General features: G+C 38.2%; 1 protein-coding gene across 6 annotated transcripts in view; it reads right to left on the reverse strand.

Moving 5' to 3' along the window:
* Positions 1–460: 460 nt before the first annotated feature.
* ltbp4 (latent transforming growth factor beta binding protein 4) overlaps positions 461–14,948 on the reverse strand; it is a 90,056-nt gene continuing 75,568 nt past the window's right edge. For 4 of the 6 annotated variants that reach the window (XM_031891277.1, XM_031891276.1, XM_031891274.1 and 1 more), the window contains 14 exons: positions 14,595–14,717; positions 13,955–14,086; positions 13,194–13,319; positions 12,485–12,616; positions 11,979–12,104; positions 11,339–11,482; positions 11,011–11,211; positions 9,885–9,947; positions 8,418–8,546; positions 6,137–6,280; positions 5,897–6,049; positions 4,564–5,094; positions 3,422–3,571; positions 461–2,050 (listed from right to left, as the gene is read on the reverse strand). In XM_031891277.1, the coding sequence (XP_031747137.1) occupies positions 1,902–2,050; positions 3,422–3,571; positions 4,564–5,094; positions 5,897–6,049; positions 6,137–6,280; positions 8,418–8,546; positions 9,885–9,947; positions 11,011–11,211; positions 11,339–11,482; positions 11,979–12,104; positions 12,485–12,616; positions 13,194–13,319; positions 13,955–14,086; positions 14,595–14,717 (2,303 nt within the window). In that variant the 3' untranslated portion in view covers positions 461–1,901. The remainder of the gene's footprint in view (positions 2,051–3,421; positions 3,572–4,563; positions 5,095–5,896; positions 6,050–6,136; positions 6,281–8,417; positions 8,547–9,884; positions 9,948–11,010; positions 11,212–11,338; positions 11,483–11,978; positions 12,105–12,484; positions 12,617–13,193; positions 13,320–13,954; positions 14,087–14,594; positions 14,718–14,948) is intronic. The other 2 variants (XM_031891275.1, XM_031891278.1) reach the window with 2 other exon arrangements.

Raw genomic sequence — 14,948 nt, forward strand, 5'->3', positions numbered from 1 at the left:
CTGTATATATTATGAAATGAGAAATGCACTATGAAATATGCATTGACCTTTATTAACTGTTTTCACTTCATAATTAACTGTTTTCCCTCCCACACAATACAGGCAATTTTCCCTGCCATCATAAGCAGAACCAACAAGTTCTGATGTACCAGTGTTACCCTGTAAATCGGTTCCAGTCTTTACTCAGTTTGTCCCTTCCTGACTTTCTAACATTCACTTTGTTGTCTTTGGTGCTTGGAAACACCATTTTAAAGCCCTTTTTATTAAATATATTCTGTTATGTAACACATTCTCTTGCCACATGTATTATATGTTCATATGTTATATGATCATCTTCTTACAACTTATTCAACCAATCTGTAGCTTATTTTGTTTCTTGATTTTTCTGTATAACTCCTGTTAATGTTACCTTTTCATTTACCCTTTATCCCTTATATTCAGAAATGCCAAACACAGGATATTTAATATATAGAGTCATTTTTATTCCATTTTGCTTGTTACCTCAACATATCTATAAAATGGAAGTGTACAAAGATATACTTTTGCAAGTGAGAAAGAGTTGTCAGTCTTTTTCAGAGGAAATATGGAGATTCTTTTTAAAAGTGTAAGAAGCAGAAAGGCATAGTGTGAATGCTTGAGACATGTGGGCATTGGTTAGTTTCCACCCAGTTTGGAATGCATGGTTCCTGTTAGCACTACTGAGACATAATAACCATAACGTCACAAGATGGTTAATTTATTGACTGCATTACATTGTTTTATTTTCATAAAACAACTTCATTTTAAATGCCTGATAATGTGCATGGGAAGTGGCATATAAAAAGGAATGAGGAAGGCTAGTTATAATCAAGCAGTGTGTTTACTGTTACATGTTTCATGGAATTAAGTGAATGTTTCTGGTGTGTCTGGGTAGGTACCCTTTATTATAAAGCAGAGGTCTGCTTGCAGCCTTTTATCTGCTGTTGGTAAACTGCAGCGGAGGGCGACCCTGGTAAAATGATTGTATGTTGTATATTTGTGCATATACAATATTTAAAATTTATGAAGTTGCAGCAACCACATTTGATGACAGAATTATTCATCCGAGTTTGGTTCCTGCTATTTAGAATTTACAGTATCATATTTGATGCATAAGGAACATGTAGAGTAAAGTGAAGGGCTGTTAATATAAGAAGCTTATGTCTTCATGTCAGAAAATCACACTTTTGTTTTAGGTTGCTAATTGTAGATTAGAACAACAAAAAAAGAACATCATGGGCCAGGGTGGGAGATAATCAATTTTGGTTGCAGTGGGTTTATGTCTTCATGGTTGTGTTGAGCAAAAAGCAACAAATGTATTTTAGCAAGAACGTGCAGCTAGTCTGATAATTTATTTAAAGGGATAAAGAGGGCTTAGGAAGAACAATGCAGCTGGACTTCTGGACATTTAGAAGCACTACATGAATCCTGCTTATAGGGGCACCCATACCTGTCGATGTGTATGTCATTAATACGATTTATTTTACACCAGGCTAAGCCATACATTGATGGGTTTTTTTATTCACTTGAATCTGTTACCTATAGACATCGTGAAAGGTCCAGTAACCCTAATCAGTGCAGTGTCTACTTTCCTTCAAACAAATACCATTTATAAACTAACAAATGTCCTTTGTATATCCAAGGCCAAAGTGATTACACAGTATTAGATTAAGGCTTTTGGGTTATTAGACACTCTTGCATTGCCCACAACCAATTTCTCCTGAGTAGGCCATAAAACCTTTGCAACTATATACAGAAAAATAAATATATTTCCGCCTTTTGCCAGTTTCTTGTAGATCTGTGGCCTATTTGATAAAGTAGGCATCAGAAAGGCATGGTGGAAAGTCTTTGGTTCTTTGAAGAATGGGTCGTGTCTGTAGTGCTCACTGTTGGATGGGGAGACAGTAGTTGTGATGGCGGGAGAGGACATAGCCCCGGGGACAAACACATTCATAGGATCCATCTGTGTTACGGCATTGCCCATTTAGGCACAGAAGTGATAGGTCCTCTGCTTCATCACACTCATTGATGTCTATAACAATATTAGTAAAGGAAAGATTATTATTCCCAAGTTACTTATTCATGTATTTCTTATTGCTGCCAGAAGGTGGTTTATATTCTCACTAGTTATATCTTTATACTAAAAGGCAAAAACCATACATAGTTATATTCTAGCAATTTTACATTTAGGGCATAAAATTGTTTTATCTTCCTGTTCCCAAACTCTGAATCTGATATTGGCAAAAACCATACATAGTTATATTCTAGCAATTTTACATTTAGGGCATAAAATTGTTTTATCTTCCTGTTCCCAAACTCTGAATCTGATATTTTCCATATAATTAAAAGTATTTTTGTCTTATTTTAATTCAAAACTATGGTACATGGTCCATCTTCTGTGGTATGCAGTAGTCAACTGCAGTTCAGCAGCTTATTATACTGTACTGAACTATCGCCAAATCCATACAAGCATTCTGTCTTTTTCTGGGTGATGTTACTTCATTAGAGCAAACATGGCTCAACGTAAAGTAGAACAGATACCAGTGTGTTTTGCTGAGCATTTACAAGAAGCTAAAGTAGGGTATACAGTATATATGCATTCCTGCTACAATGGGCTATGCTCAGTTGAACCCACCTAGCTGTGCCACTCTTCTTTGTGGAGTGTGTGTATGTATGTGTATATGTGTATATATATATATATATATATATATATATAAAAATAACCAGCCTAGGGTATTTCTGCATAGGATCCTCATTGCCCTCTTTGTATTCTGCCATCTTGTTTTCGTTCTGGTCAGGGCAGGTGCATATGCAGTAGCGTGAAAACCGCACTTAGAAATGAAAATCCGTCCTTATCGCTCTAGTGCATATGCACGTACCCACGCCCACAGAAATACCCTAGGCTAGTGCAGTTTTCTGCTAACAGGAGCACCGTCCCAGGGTATCAACATCTGGGACTCCCAGTGATTGAACCTTTAAAATGACTGAGTATTTACTATTTCAGCATGAAGGCCAGGGGACGAAGCCTACAGCAGGGTTTCTTGACCTTTTTCGAAAGGGACCCAAATTAGTCAGGGACTTGACTTTGTGACCCAAAAAACTGCTTTTGCATTTAATATGCATCTTATTTAATTACAATTACCTATTGTACCAGGTCATTTGGAGGTCAGGGAGACCCACCCTAAGCAGCATGTGGGCCCAATTTTAGGTCCTGAACCATAGGTGAAAATGATTTGGCTACAGCTTAGTTAGGTATTGTATTTATTAGCAGGGTTTTTACACTCTTGTGCTCTGTTGTGATCATAACACCTGTTGCTACATCAGTAGATACTTGTTGTGACTATGCTGAATCTGTGCAACCTATTATCACAATATAACTTTTGCTTTCTCCTCACTTTCTTACCTACGCATGCCATCAGTGTGATGTCCAGCCGGTACCCATCATAGCAGTCACAGGTGTAACCTTCTGGAACTCTGATGCATCGGCCATTCTCACAGCCATTTAGTATGCCACATTCCTCAGCCTGCAGACCCTCAAATTGCTCATACCGATCTGTGTGGGCACAACATAACATGTTTTTAGTATTGTGGTACACCAGTAGCTCTTTACAGACAGACTGCTTGTTTCAGACAACTGGGAAATTTTCTTCTAGAATGTATAGTCTGTGTGCAGTCCCTCAAAAGGGTTGTCAGCAGGAAAAGCTGGACAAAGCAGTTGAGCCAATGACAAGGGGTGGGCTGGTTGACGGTGATGATATCAAGGGGACAGGCAAGTGATGTTTGGGGGCTGTCCATTGACAATGTAGACATGACTATGTCATCGCATGCCACATGGTTTGATGCTATTTGTCCAGTTTTTTAAAATTGAAATTCTGGCTGTCCAGTTCAAAAATGGACAGGTGGCACCCCTACCCAAAACAAGCAATTTGATGAAACATACAAGCTCTTACATACCATACATAAAATATATTGATCAACGACTCATGCATTGGTGCAAATGGCTACAAATTGCACCAGTGAGTTTGCTAATAGAAACAAGTCAGCAAACAAGTTTGATCAATCTACTGCAATTGTGCTCTCTGTACTAGTGATGCAGCCCCCCCTCAACCACCTCCAACATTAAAAAAGGTAAATGTGAGGGGCGGCATCAGGTAGGCTGCCTCAGGGCGGCCCTGAGGGCAGAATCAGCCCTGTTTACCAGTGATCTGTAGATGTGCACTGTAGCTCCTCATCTTCTTTTTCTGCAAGTGTATACATTGTAGTTAGAAGTTTATGATCATAAAGTTTAAGCTACCATACCATATCAGTGCAAACCTCATATATATAAACTTTGTTTGTGAAAATGTATGCAGTGGTGGAAAATAAATCATATTAATGACATATACATCGACAGGTATTCAAAGACTAAATTACCATTAAAATGGGACTAGGGAATATGTGTTTATTAAACCCCTTCAATCAAGCCAAGTTAATTAAATGTAAATGGGTTTCTGCAGAACTGGGCAAGGCAACTTTTTTGAGGAAGTTATGTAATCTTTTTATTACCATCAAATGCCTCTCTTGGGTCTCCTCTCCAGCTTGATATAGAAGAAACACTCCCAGGATCACGGGATCCAGGTCTTCGTGGTTGAACCCTACGTCCCCCTGCATCAACTTCAAATCTAGAAGAGATATCAGTACTCCTTGATCTTGATCGAGGTGCAGATGGATAAGGATTGGGATCACGTGAGGAATCTGTCCTCCGAAATGGGTTTCTCGGCTCTTCAACAGAAGGGTCAGGGTAGTAAATATCTGAGTCAAAGTCTGGGGATTCATAAGGAGGGAGGCTGTAGAGTGAATCACGTGGGCCATAAGGTAATGATGGCCTTGATCCAAAACTCATTCCACCTGGAGCTGCAGGGTAAGATTCATATCCAGGTCTCACTATCCTAGGTGGGGGGTTGGCAAAGGCATCTGGTCCATATGGAACTCCATAACCTCCATATTCTGTGCCATAATCATAAAGGCTAGGTTGTGGTGGGCCAGGGTTTCCAGTGTCTGTAGGTCTCCAGTCAATACAAAGGGATTCAAAATCATCTAAAAATGGAACCAGAGAATATTTAGCTAAGAATAAGAAAATATAAGCATAAAGCATATCTTTATGATGTGAATTTGCTCTTGTATTGAAGACTACAATTCCACACAAAACTGAATCTCTGTCTGTTTTTCAGTCTTCTCTATAAACTGTTTCTCAGTCTCTTGATTAGCAATGTTCCCTTGTCTCTTTCTGTCTCCAAAAATGAACACTGACATTGCACTTATTGATGCTGATTATTAAAGGTACTTGCACCTATACCCAATCCCTGCGCAGATTTGCAGCAAACACCATAGTGCCTGTCAGGTCTGTTTTGATGAATCATGTGCAAGTTTTTTTATGAAAGACTGGTAAACCCTGTGGCAACGCCGCCTTAAAGGTGGTGATAATTGTAGCGGCTGGCTGCATCAATAGGTGCACTTATGTCTAAATAATGACTAAATGACGTTATTTTAAAACAGAGCAACACAAACTTAAACTACAAAAATGTTGATCAAAATATGTTGAAATATGGAATTGTGCTGAGGTCAAATCCACAGGCTGTGCAATGATGCTGGAATAATGTGGAGAATAATGGGTAAAACACTTGTCAAATTGTGTTCTAACTTCACTAAGCATCTTGTTTGTATTTCTTTCCTATAATGTTATTCTTTTTTTCTCATGTCCGCATTGCTGTTTGTTTGCACTTTAACTTTGCACCAGAGCAGGGATTGATATCTGTAGAGTGGCTAATGTCTATAAGGCTCTATATACAAAATAATAATAATCTGTTATAGTTTAGTGAGAATACCCCTTTCTCCTTACCAGTATCCCTTCCAGGACACAGGGCACAATGTAATCCCCAGGCTTCTCCATAATGACAGCAGCACTCAGTATAAGTTGTTTGTCTTTCCAGCAGAGGGCGTTTACACAACATATCTGCTCCAATCTCCTGCCAACAGTAGGAGAGATTTTCATCTAGGAGAAACAGAAGCATTAGAGCTCAGTATATAAAAAATAAATATATATATTGTATGTGTGTACAGCCGCTATATTTGTACTAACCTATAGTCTGACTGGTGTTAGCGACACACCTCCTCTGGGTTGAATCCAGCACCAATGGGGGGTTGCAGGTACAGTAATAGGATCCTACTGTGTTTATGCAGTTGCCCCCTTCACACAATTCCTCCTCATGACATTCATCATTATCTGAGATTCAGATATAAAAAAGTACAAATTAAGAACATAAAGAAGTAAGTTAAAAAAATATACGGTCCTAGTTAGGAGACATTAGGGCTGATTCACTAAAGTGCGTTAAAACGAGCGCTATTTATAGCATGCGTTAAAAATTTTATCGCGTCTAATTTTTCGCGTCTTAACGCACGATTCACAAAAAGGATACTTGCGTTAATTTAGACGTGATGCTGTTTGCGTTATTTACGTCGCGAAGACTATTTTTGTGCGGTATTTGACGGAACGCGCGCTAATGAGGGCATCGCGTACAAATAGTCGTCGCGTGTGAAAAAACACATGCCATATTAGCCATACACGGCATTACTTTCGTAAAACTACTTTTAAGAAAATGACCATTTCCCTGCAAACTGGAGGCTGCATCACTCTAGGGCCAACACATACTTGAATAAATCACACTGCAAAGTCTATATTTTATTGCCAAAAGCTCATTAACTGTACTTTAATATAATTACCACCAGCCTCAAGTAGGTATTATTTTTTGCACAGACAAAAGCGATATTTAGCGCGTCTAAGTGTTTGTGAATCATGCGTTAGTATTATTTCTGTGCGCAAATTAATACAATGCGTTAAAATGAACGCATGCGGTAGCGCGACTTAACGCACGCGATAATACTTTAGCGAATCACGCATTTTTTCAATTTTAACGCAAAAAAACGTGCGATAAAACTTATCGATCTTTAGTGAATCAACCCTATTCTGTTTCAAAATATATCAAGTTCATCTATCAAGTCCAAAGGTAATTAGTTTAAGAGTGAAGACACACTAGTAGCAGCTACTTGTCACTGCTATTAAAATAGACAATGCTGATCTTTTACTGATAATTGTCTCTACTTGTGTTTTAGCAGAGGCAATTCTCAGTGTTGTCTATGGCAGGGTATTTTCTGGGGTTTAGTAGCCATGACAAGTAGCTGCTACTAGTAGCTCTGTGTGTCTTCATTATTATCAGGGCACTATAAGCGAAATAATACTAACACCATGGGTACTCGCTTTATTCAAAATATATATTAGAATTCAATAGCATATTATATAATACATATTTCAGAATAAAGATAATATATATTAATTATTTATACATTCAAATTATATTTTACTTTTTATTATACTTTGCATAAATCTTCTTTACTTTCTGCTTAAATACTTGTTTTTGTTACCCTAATGTTTTTTTTAAATAACTAACCAGGCTAGGAGAACTTCAGCCCTAATTAAAAAGATTTGTTGGAAAAAGAAAAACAATTTTCCACACCCTATTATATTATGCTCAGAAGGAGCTAGTCGTGTACTGGATGGGTCACTCACCTACCTAATGTAGCACTCCCAGTGAAAAGATCTGGGCTATGTATTGGGATCTCTTATAAAAAAACCAGATATCCAGAATAAAGACTATACAGTCTATTTATAGCAAACATTTACATTTGTAAAAATGATTTACATATTTATGGTTATAAAACATTCTATGCACAAAGTAAGAAATGTTTTAATGTAAAAATTGATAATAAAGAGTGTATTTTCCCTATAAAAGTGATGAATATGATAATTCTAAAGTTCATACAGATTACGAGGAGATTTAAACTAAATTGTAAATTTTTCACCACTATAGGTTTGTGAAGGTTTTTATTCAATTTGCATTAAAGGAGAAGGAAAGTTACTGAGGCAGTTTACTGCCAATTGATTAGTCACACTAGTGCAGGCTAGAATAATATATTTATTCTGTAGAATGCTTTATTATACCTCAGTTAACAGCCCTAAAGCTTCCTGTGTTTAAAATAGCAGCAGCCAATTTAGCTTCACTTCCAGGCAGCAGCGTGCAGACAGGCTCTCGGCTCTGATTACAGCAGAGAGGGGAGATGGAGAGAGGAGCAAACTGAGCAGAAACGTGCCATGTCCTGAGAGAAGGAAGTCTGACACAGAAGATCATGTATACAGAACAAGTTTTTTCTTTTCACTGAGGAATTGAAGCAGCGTTTCTGTGAGTGCTTATGGCTGTATTTATATAGACCTTTCTGATGAAGCTTACTTAGTTTTTACTTCTCCTTTCACTGATGGATAGAAGGCCTAGGGAGTGCACTCAGGTTGTTTCCCTTTTCTATCTTACCTACACACTCAAGCCGCTGTACATCATAGTAGTACCCATTGGAGCAGTAGCAAGAAAATGAGGGGATCTTGTTCAAGCAGAAACCTCCCTTGCACAATTGGTTCCCAAAGATTTGGCATTCATTAATATCTGTCAGAAAATTAGAAGTTATTCATCTTGTGTATCATTTACATTCAGGCTTCTGAGTTTCACTTGTATGATTTAACCACATAATATTCATAAATGAACCTCTTATTCAAACAATCAGAGACCAGATTATGCTAAAGAACACACTACATCAAGGGTACGTTTTGACCTTACCTGATAAAAGGTGCTTCACAGCAATTGTGACTATTTATTTAGAAAATTATATTTCTGTACTAATAGTTGATAGAAACATGTATGCTGCTACCTAAAGGACAAGGCCAGATATTACATTTATCTGTATCAGAATTTCATAAACAAATCCAGTGAATTATCAACACTAGAGAGCTGCAGAAAATGATGAGAGATGCAGGGGGTCAGCGGGGGTGTACAGTATTTGCACATTTTGCAAGTTTTTAATTTCCCTACCGCTCTGATGTAGTTGGAAGTTCAGGATTTTGCAGACACTTTTCTAAACGCTGATATAGGCAAATTTTGTTTCTCACTCACCTTTTCATGTTTGCATCAGCGACTACTTAACCACTGTTGCTCACTTTATAATGTATTAAAAAATTTTCTTTACATATTTTATTAATTTTCACTCTGTTCGCCCCAAAAAAGTTTTGGTTGCCGTTTTATTGCATTTTTAGTGATTTTTTTCCATTTTCAGCTCATCATTGTTTATGACCATCTGTTTTAACATGTAAAACATTCATTGCTCAGTGATAGTAGGGCAACTGGGATTGTGGCAACCAATATCGCTGCACAATATATATATTTTTCTTGTTTTTAAGTGCATAGATTACTGATTTTTATGCATAAAACATTCATTAATATTTTGCACTTTTTTACTAAGAAGCCTCTGTATAAATAAACCCCTTGCTTCCTGGGCGTCTTAAGGTGTAATTGAAAAAGTGCAGGCCAAGGTGCAAAATGCAAAAAAGGCTGCAGCCTGCATGTTTTTGCACAGCACAATGGGTTTTTTTGTGAATGTTGGGAGTCAGACACACATCCTGGGAATATTTCTGCCCAGTCTTCCTGATACATACTAGGCTAGCAGAGAAGTGAATAAGGAGCAGTGTTGCATAGCAGGCTAGCGATGCATACTGACCATTCATGGTGTCTATCCTGTTGGCACAGGTATCTAACATATTAACTAATATTAGGTCTTGGATTGAGTGTCTTTTAATTGAACTGAATTCTACAGTATATTGTCATTACCAGATGTTTTTAAGAGAACTGTCTCTTGTACCTGTAATGTTTGATTTAGGTAGCCCCTTGAATGCCTGTTCAAGTTTGCATTCTTGTTTTAGATAACCTGTTTCTTTTAATATTACACCTTACCTTTTAATCCTTGTTGTGATATAGTGTATCCCCCTCCCCGTGGACACAAGGCCTGGTATTCAGCTGAAAAATATCAACACAAATATCAAAGGGCATACAGAAAACAGTAATAGGGACAATACAGGTATTTTAACACATGTTTCAACTGCATAATTGAAACACAATTACGTTTAGTAAACAGTTAAACGTAGTTAAATAGTGCAGCAGAGCCTCGCCAGGGCCTGCTATCTTGGGCACAGCACTGCCTAATAAGGGGGAATTGTGTTTCTGTGCTTGTATAGGGAATAACAAACAGCACCCCAACTTCCAATGGCCATAGGCAGTCAGGTCTGTATTTGGAGGCTACTTTAACTCTAAGAAAAAATGCACTTTGAATAGCATTAAAGGAACAGTAACACCAAAAAATGAAAGTGTATAAAAGTAACTAAAATATAATGTGCTGCTGCCCTGCACTGGTAAAAGTTGTGTGTTTACTTCAGAAAGTCTACTTTAATTTATATAAATACGCTGCTATGTAGCCATGGAGGCAGCCATTCAAAGGAGAAAAGGCACAGGCACATAGCAGATAACAGATAAAACACTATTGTATTCTACAGAACTTATCTGTTATCTGCTATGTAACCTGTGCCTTTTCTCCTTTTTTCAAGCTTGAATGGCTGCCCCCGTGGCTACACAGCAGCTTATTATATCAATTATAGTAGTGTTACTGTAGCAAACACACCAGTTTTACCAGTGCAGGGCAACAGTGCATTATATTCTTATTACTTTAAAGCTCTTTCATTTTTTAGTGTTACTGTTCCTTTAAGTGCTATACACAGGATGCTTGTCCTGTGCTTGACCTGCTAAATGATTTAGATTTCAGCTGCAGTATCCCATAAACCAATATAGATCTGGCTGCTCAAGAGTTTTACAACCCAGAACAGCCAATCTAAAATGGCCTTTAGTCAGATCAGAGTTGTTATAAAAGCTATTATCTGATTGGTAGTTCTGGGATACTGCACTAATGCAGCTCTTTGCTTTGTGTATCTTTTCCTTATGTTTCCTGCTACTTGCAGGAGGGGTAACATATATGCAAACTGTTAAAATGATGCTCAGTACACAATATTTAACACTTCCATTCACTTACCTGTGTCTATTGCTGGGCATCTCTCACAGTTTTGGCCCCATCCTTCACCTATGCTACAGCAGCATTCATCCCGGCTTACATTTCTAGCAAGGACATTCCCACAAACTTCAGACTCTTCCAAATTGTAATAACATTCCTTGTGACCTGAAGTCAGTGTGTCCACTTGAGATGGGCTAGGAAGGCTGGGCAGCACAGGGCGGACTAGGAGTCAAATGAAATATAAAGAGTCTAAGGTATCATTTTTGGAGACACCTTTAATTTAATAACATGATCTGATTTACTACTAACTGCCAAGAGATTACTTTTTTGCGATTGGTAAATTACTTACTAGTAGAGTTAGATCTGATGCATTTTCCAGACATTGGATCAAATTCCTCCTTGCTATTTGGACATGTACAGAGAAAGGAGCCCTCCACATTCTCACAGAGAGCTGTGCCACAGACACTTTGCAGGGTTAGACATTCATTGACATCTGCAGATGGCAGAAAGAAAATATAATGTGTGGTTAGAAACCCTAATTGTCAAATACACAGGCATATACAAAAAAAATTCCTCAGTCTTAGGCCCTTTAATCTATAAAAAAACATTGCTAATTAGGACACAGACAGTTTCTGCATGGGTTTGACCCCCAAAGGAGAATCCTAAAAATGAATATGGCTAGAAATGACATTTTATAAACTGAAGTTATTGCATCAGCCTAAAGGTTCAGCATCTCTATAGAAGTAATGATCCTGGCCTTTTATGCTCCCCATCTTGGATTTTGTTAGGAGTGTCAGTGACACTGCACATGCTCAGTGCTCTTTGTTTATTTGTATGGATTTTTTGGAGCCATATTCTTTTAAACATTTACTTTCACCAGCTGATAAATATGAACCTAAAATCCTACACAAGTGACTAGAGAGTTGAAAATCCCCCGTGGCTCTGCTTTTATAGTTTAATAAATATGCCCATGTAGTTCAATCACTCACCAACACAGTGACGTTCACCCCTTGCTCCCTCATATCCTTGGTCACACAGGCATTGATAGGTTCCTGCCAGATTGTGGCACATTGCATGGTCACCACAGACAGTCTTGTTCAGACACTCATTGATATCTGACAAAAGAAAATAAGGATTGTGCTAAACTTTACATAGGCATTTAATCCACTGAACTGGCAACTATGCCAAATACAAGATTCTGATTAATTCTGTTTAATTATTGTTGTTCTAACTGTCCTGCATGACGTTTGCAAGGGATTGTATGTTCTCCGTATGTTTCTATAGCTTCCCACTGCCTGCAAAATATACTGGCAGCTTAATTTGTTACTGATCAAATTGACTAGTGTGTGAATATAATAGAGTTCATAGATTGTAAGCTCCCTGGGAAAGGGACTAAAGTAAGTTTTAAACATCCTTTTTTAAACCAATACTGGCCTATACAGTAAAAATACATGGTAATAATAATTATAACTTCTAGGACCAGCATTTTCCTCACCTGTGCAGTCACCTGAAGAAGATAACTGGTAACCTGGCTCACAGTCACTAATACATCTATAGGATCCCGGTGTATTTTCACAACGCTTTGTCCCACAAATAGATCTTCCATATTCTAAACATTCATCAACATCTGAAAAAGATAAAACAGCCAATGTTTTTATGGTCAGGTAAACAAATTTTTGTAACAATGGGAACCAATTTCAACAGGAATAAACTATTTTTCTTGCAGAGGGGATGACTATAAAAAGCGATTGGAAGTTGATTGTTTCCTTCAAAAGTTTATAGGAACAAACAATGTGTTGAACAGAAAAAATTCCATGAAAGCATTTTATTATACTTCTATCTGCTGTAAAATTGTAATTAGTTGTCTCTAGTATAATATGATGAACTTTTCTAGGCAAGTTAAATATATACAATGTCTATTGAATTAACACTTCAAAGGAAAAGGGCTAGGAGGAGCCGCAAATGTTTTTTTCTGTATGTATTTGGGCTAAATAAGCACTTATTCGCGGATTTACCTTCTCAGTGTGGTACTGGATTTTTTTACAACTGTATATTGATCCCTATACAAGGTAGGGCTCTTCCAGTAATTGCACCTGACATCCTATTTGGGTCCATAATCAGAGGGTTGAGCTCCCCAATAATAGGAATATTGAATTAACACTTGTTTATGCTAGTCAAACATGACCTAGAAATAAGTCACATACCAATGCAGTGCTGACCCTCACTGGACATCTCATGGCCCCAGTTACAAGTGCAGCGGTAGGAACCTAAAAGATTTTTACATACTGCATTGTCCCCACATATTGTAGAATTGGCACATTCATTGATATCTGTAAACAGAAGATTTACAATGAAAATTAAGTTTCCTTGTTTTCTGTCTATAACCTGTTTAATCACAACCACACTATAACTATGACATCTTCTGCAGCAAAACATATTTACATGACAATGTGCGGATCTCCCTGCTTACAGGGGCTTACAATGTAATATGTACAAATCTACTGAGGTTGCCTGAGAGCCGCACATATGTTCTTAATGTGCCAAATGGTACCATAGTTACATAGGGTTGAAAAACGATCAGAGTCCCTCAAGTTCCTTCAACCCTTCCAAGTAAACACAGCACACAATCCTATACTATACAAGACCTATTTAAACACTCACATGCATAAACAAGCCTTGGATACTATGATTGTTCAAGAAATCATCCAGGCCCCTCTTAAAGGCATTAACAGAATCTGCCATTACCACATCACTAGGAAGGGCATTCCACAACCTCACTGCCCTCACCGTGAAAAACCACCTACGCTGCTTCAAATGGGAACTCTGTTCCTCTAATCTAAAGGGGTGACCTCTGGTGCGTTGATTGTTTTTATGGGAAAAAAGAACATCCCCTATCTGCCTATAATCCTCCCTAATGTACCAGAATCTTTTAGCTCAGAGAGACATGTGTAGCACTTTTCTGTACCTTCACAGTCACCGGATGCTGTCAGCCTGTATCCCGTATCACACTGCGCAATGCACCTGTAAGAGCCCAAAGTGTTTTCACAGCTCTGTGTGCCACATAGGGAAGTTCCTCTTTCCTGACACTCATCAATATCTAGGAGGAAGGCATGAACATTTAGTTTTTGGGATTCTTCTCGGATAATTTTTTCTACCATCATCTTGTCTATACCTGGATTTGTTATTTTAGTTGTTAGTTATTGAATTTAGTTACGTTCCCAACCAATAGACAATAAAGACTGGTATGTAATTCTCTTTTCTTACAGTACAGGGACTGCTGTGATCATTATTAGGCCCTTCATGCACCCTCTGAATACAGAGCTGCAGTGGCGTAAGTACTAAGTGCAGGGTTCCCCCCACAAAAAAAATTTCATATGAGCCCAGAGCTCACTACAATCGCTATCTGTGGCTGGCTAGCTGATTAGCTTGCGTACCCCACTCCCCAACTGCTCACTGTCAGGTAGGAGAGCACCCAGGGAGCAGGGATCTTTATTGTTAAAGAGGAAGCAGACCCCTCTGTCAGGACCCCCCATCACCCAGCCCATCCCACGACTGTGGGTTCTGCTTCCTCCTATTATGTTCTGGATTAGTTTCCTCAATCTTACCTGTGCAGGCTGCTTTGTTAAAAGTGACTCTGAAGCCAGTAGGACATTGGCATTGGAATGACCCTTGTGTATTAATACATCTCCCTCCTTGGCAGAGGGTGCCTTGTTGACATTCATCTTTATCTGACAAAGAGAAAAGAAAAACATGCTCAACTTATATACTGTATTTATAGCATATCTTTACAAGCTGTGCAAGTTTCACCCTGATAAACACAAGCATCCGTACACACTGGCTAATGTATAAACAAGTGCAGTTATATACAAGGGAGTGCTAGCAAATTCCTTCAGTACCACTTCTCTTGGGAGAAAGATGATTGCACATATATTAAAAAAGACTGCATAACACCCCCCATA

Source organism: Xenopus tropicalis, chromosome 8 (genome assembly GCF_000004195.4).
Source record: "Xenopus tropicalis strain Nigerian chromosome 8, UCB_Xtro_10.0, whole genome shotgun sequence".
Lineage (NCBI taxonomy): Eukaryota > Metazoa > Chordata > Amphibia > Anura > Pipidae > Xenopus > Xenopus tropicalis.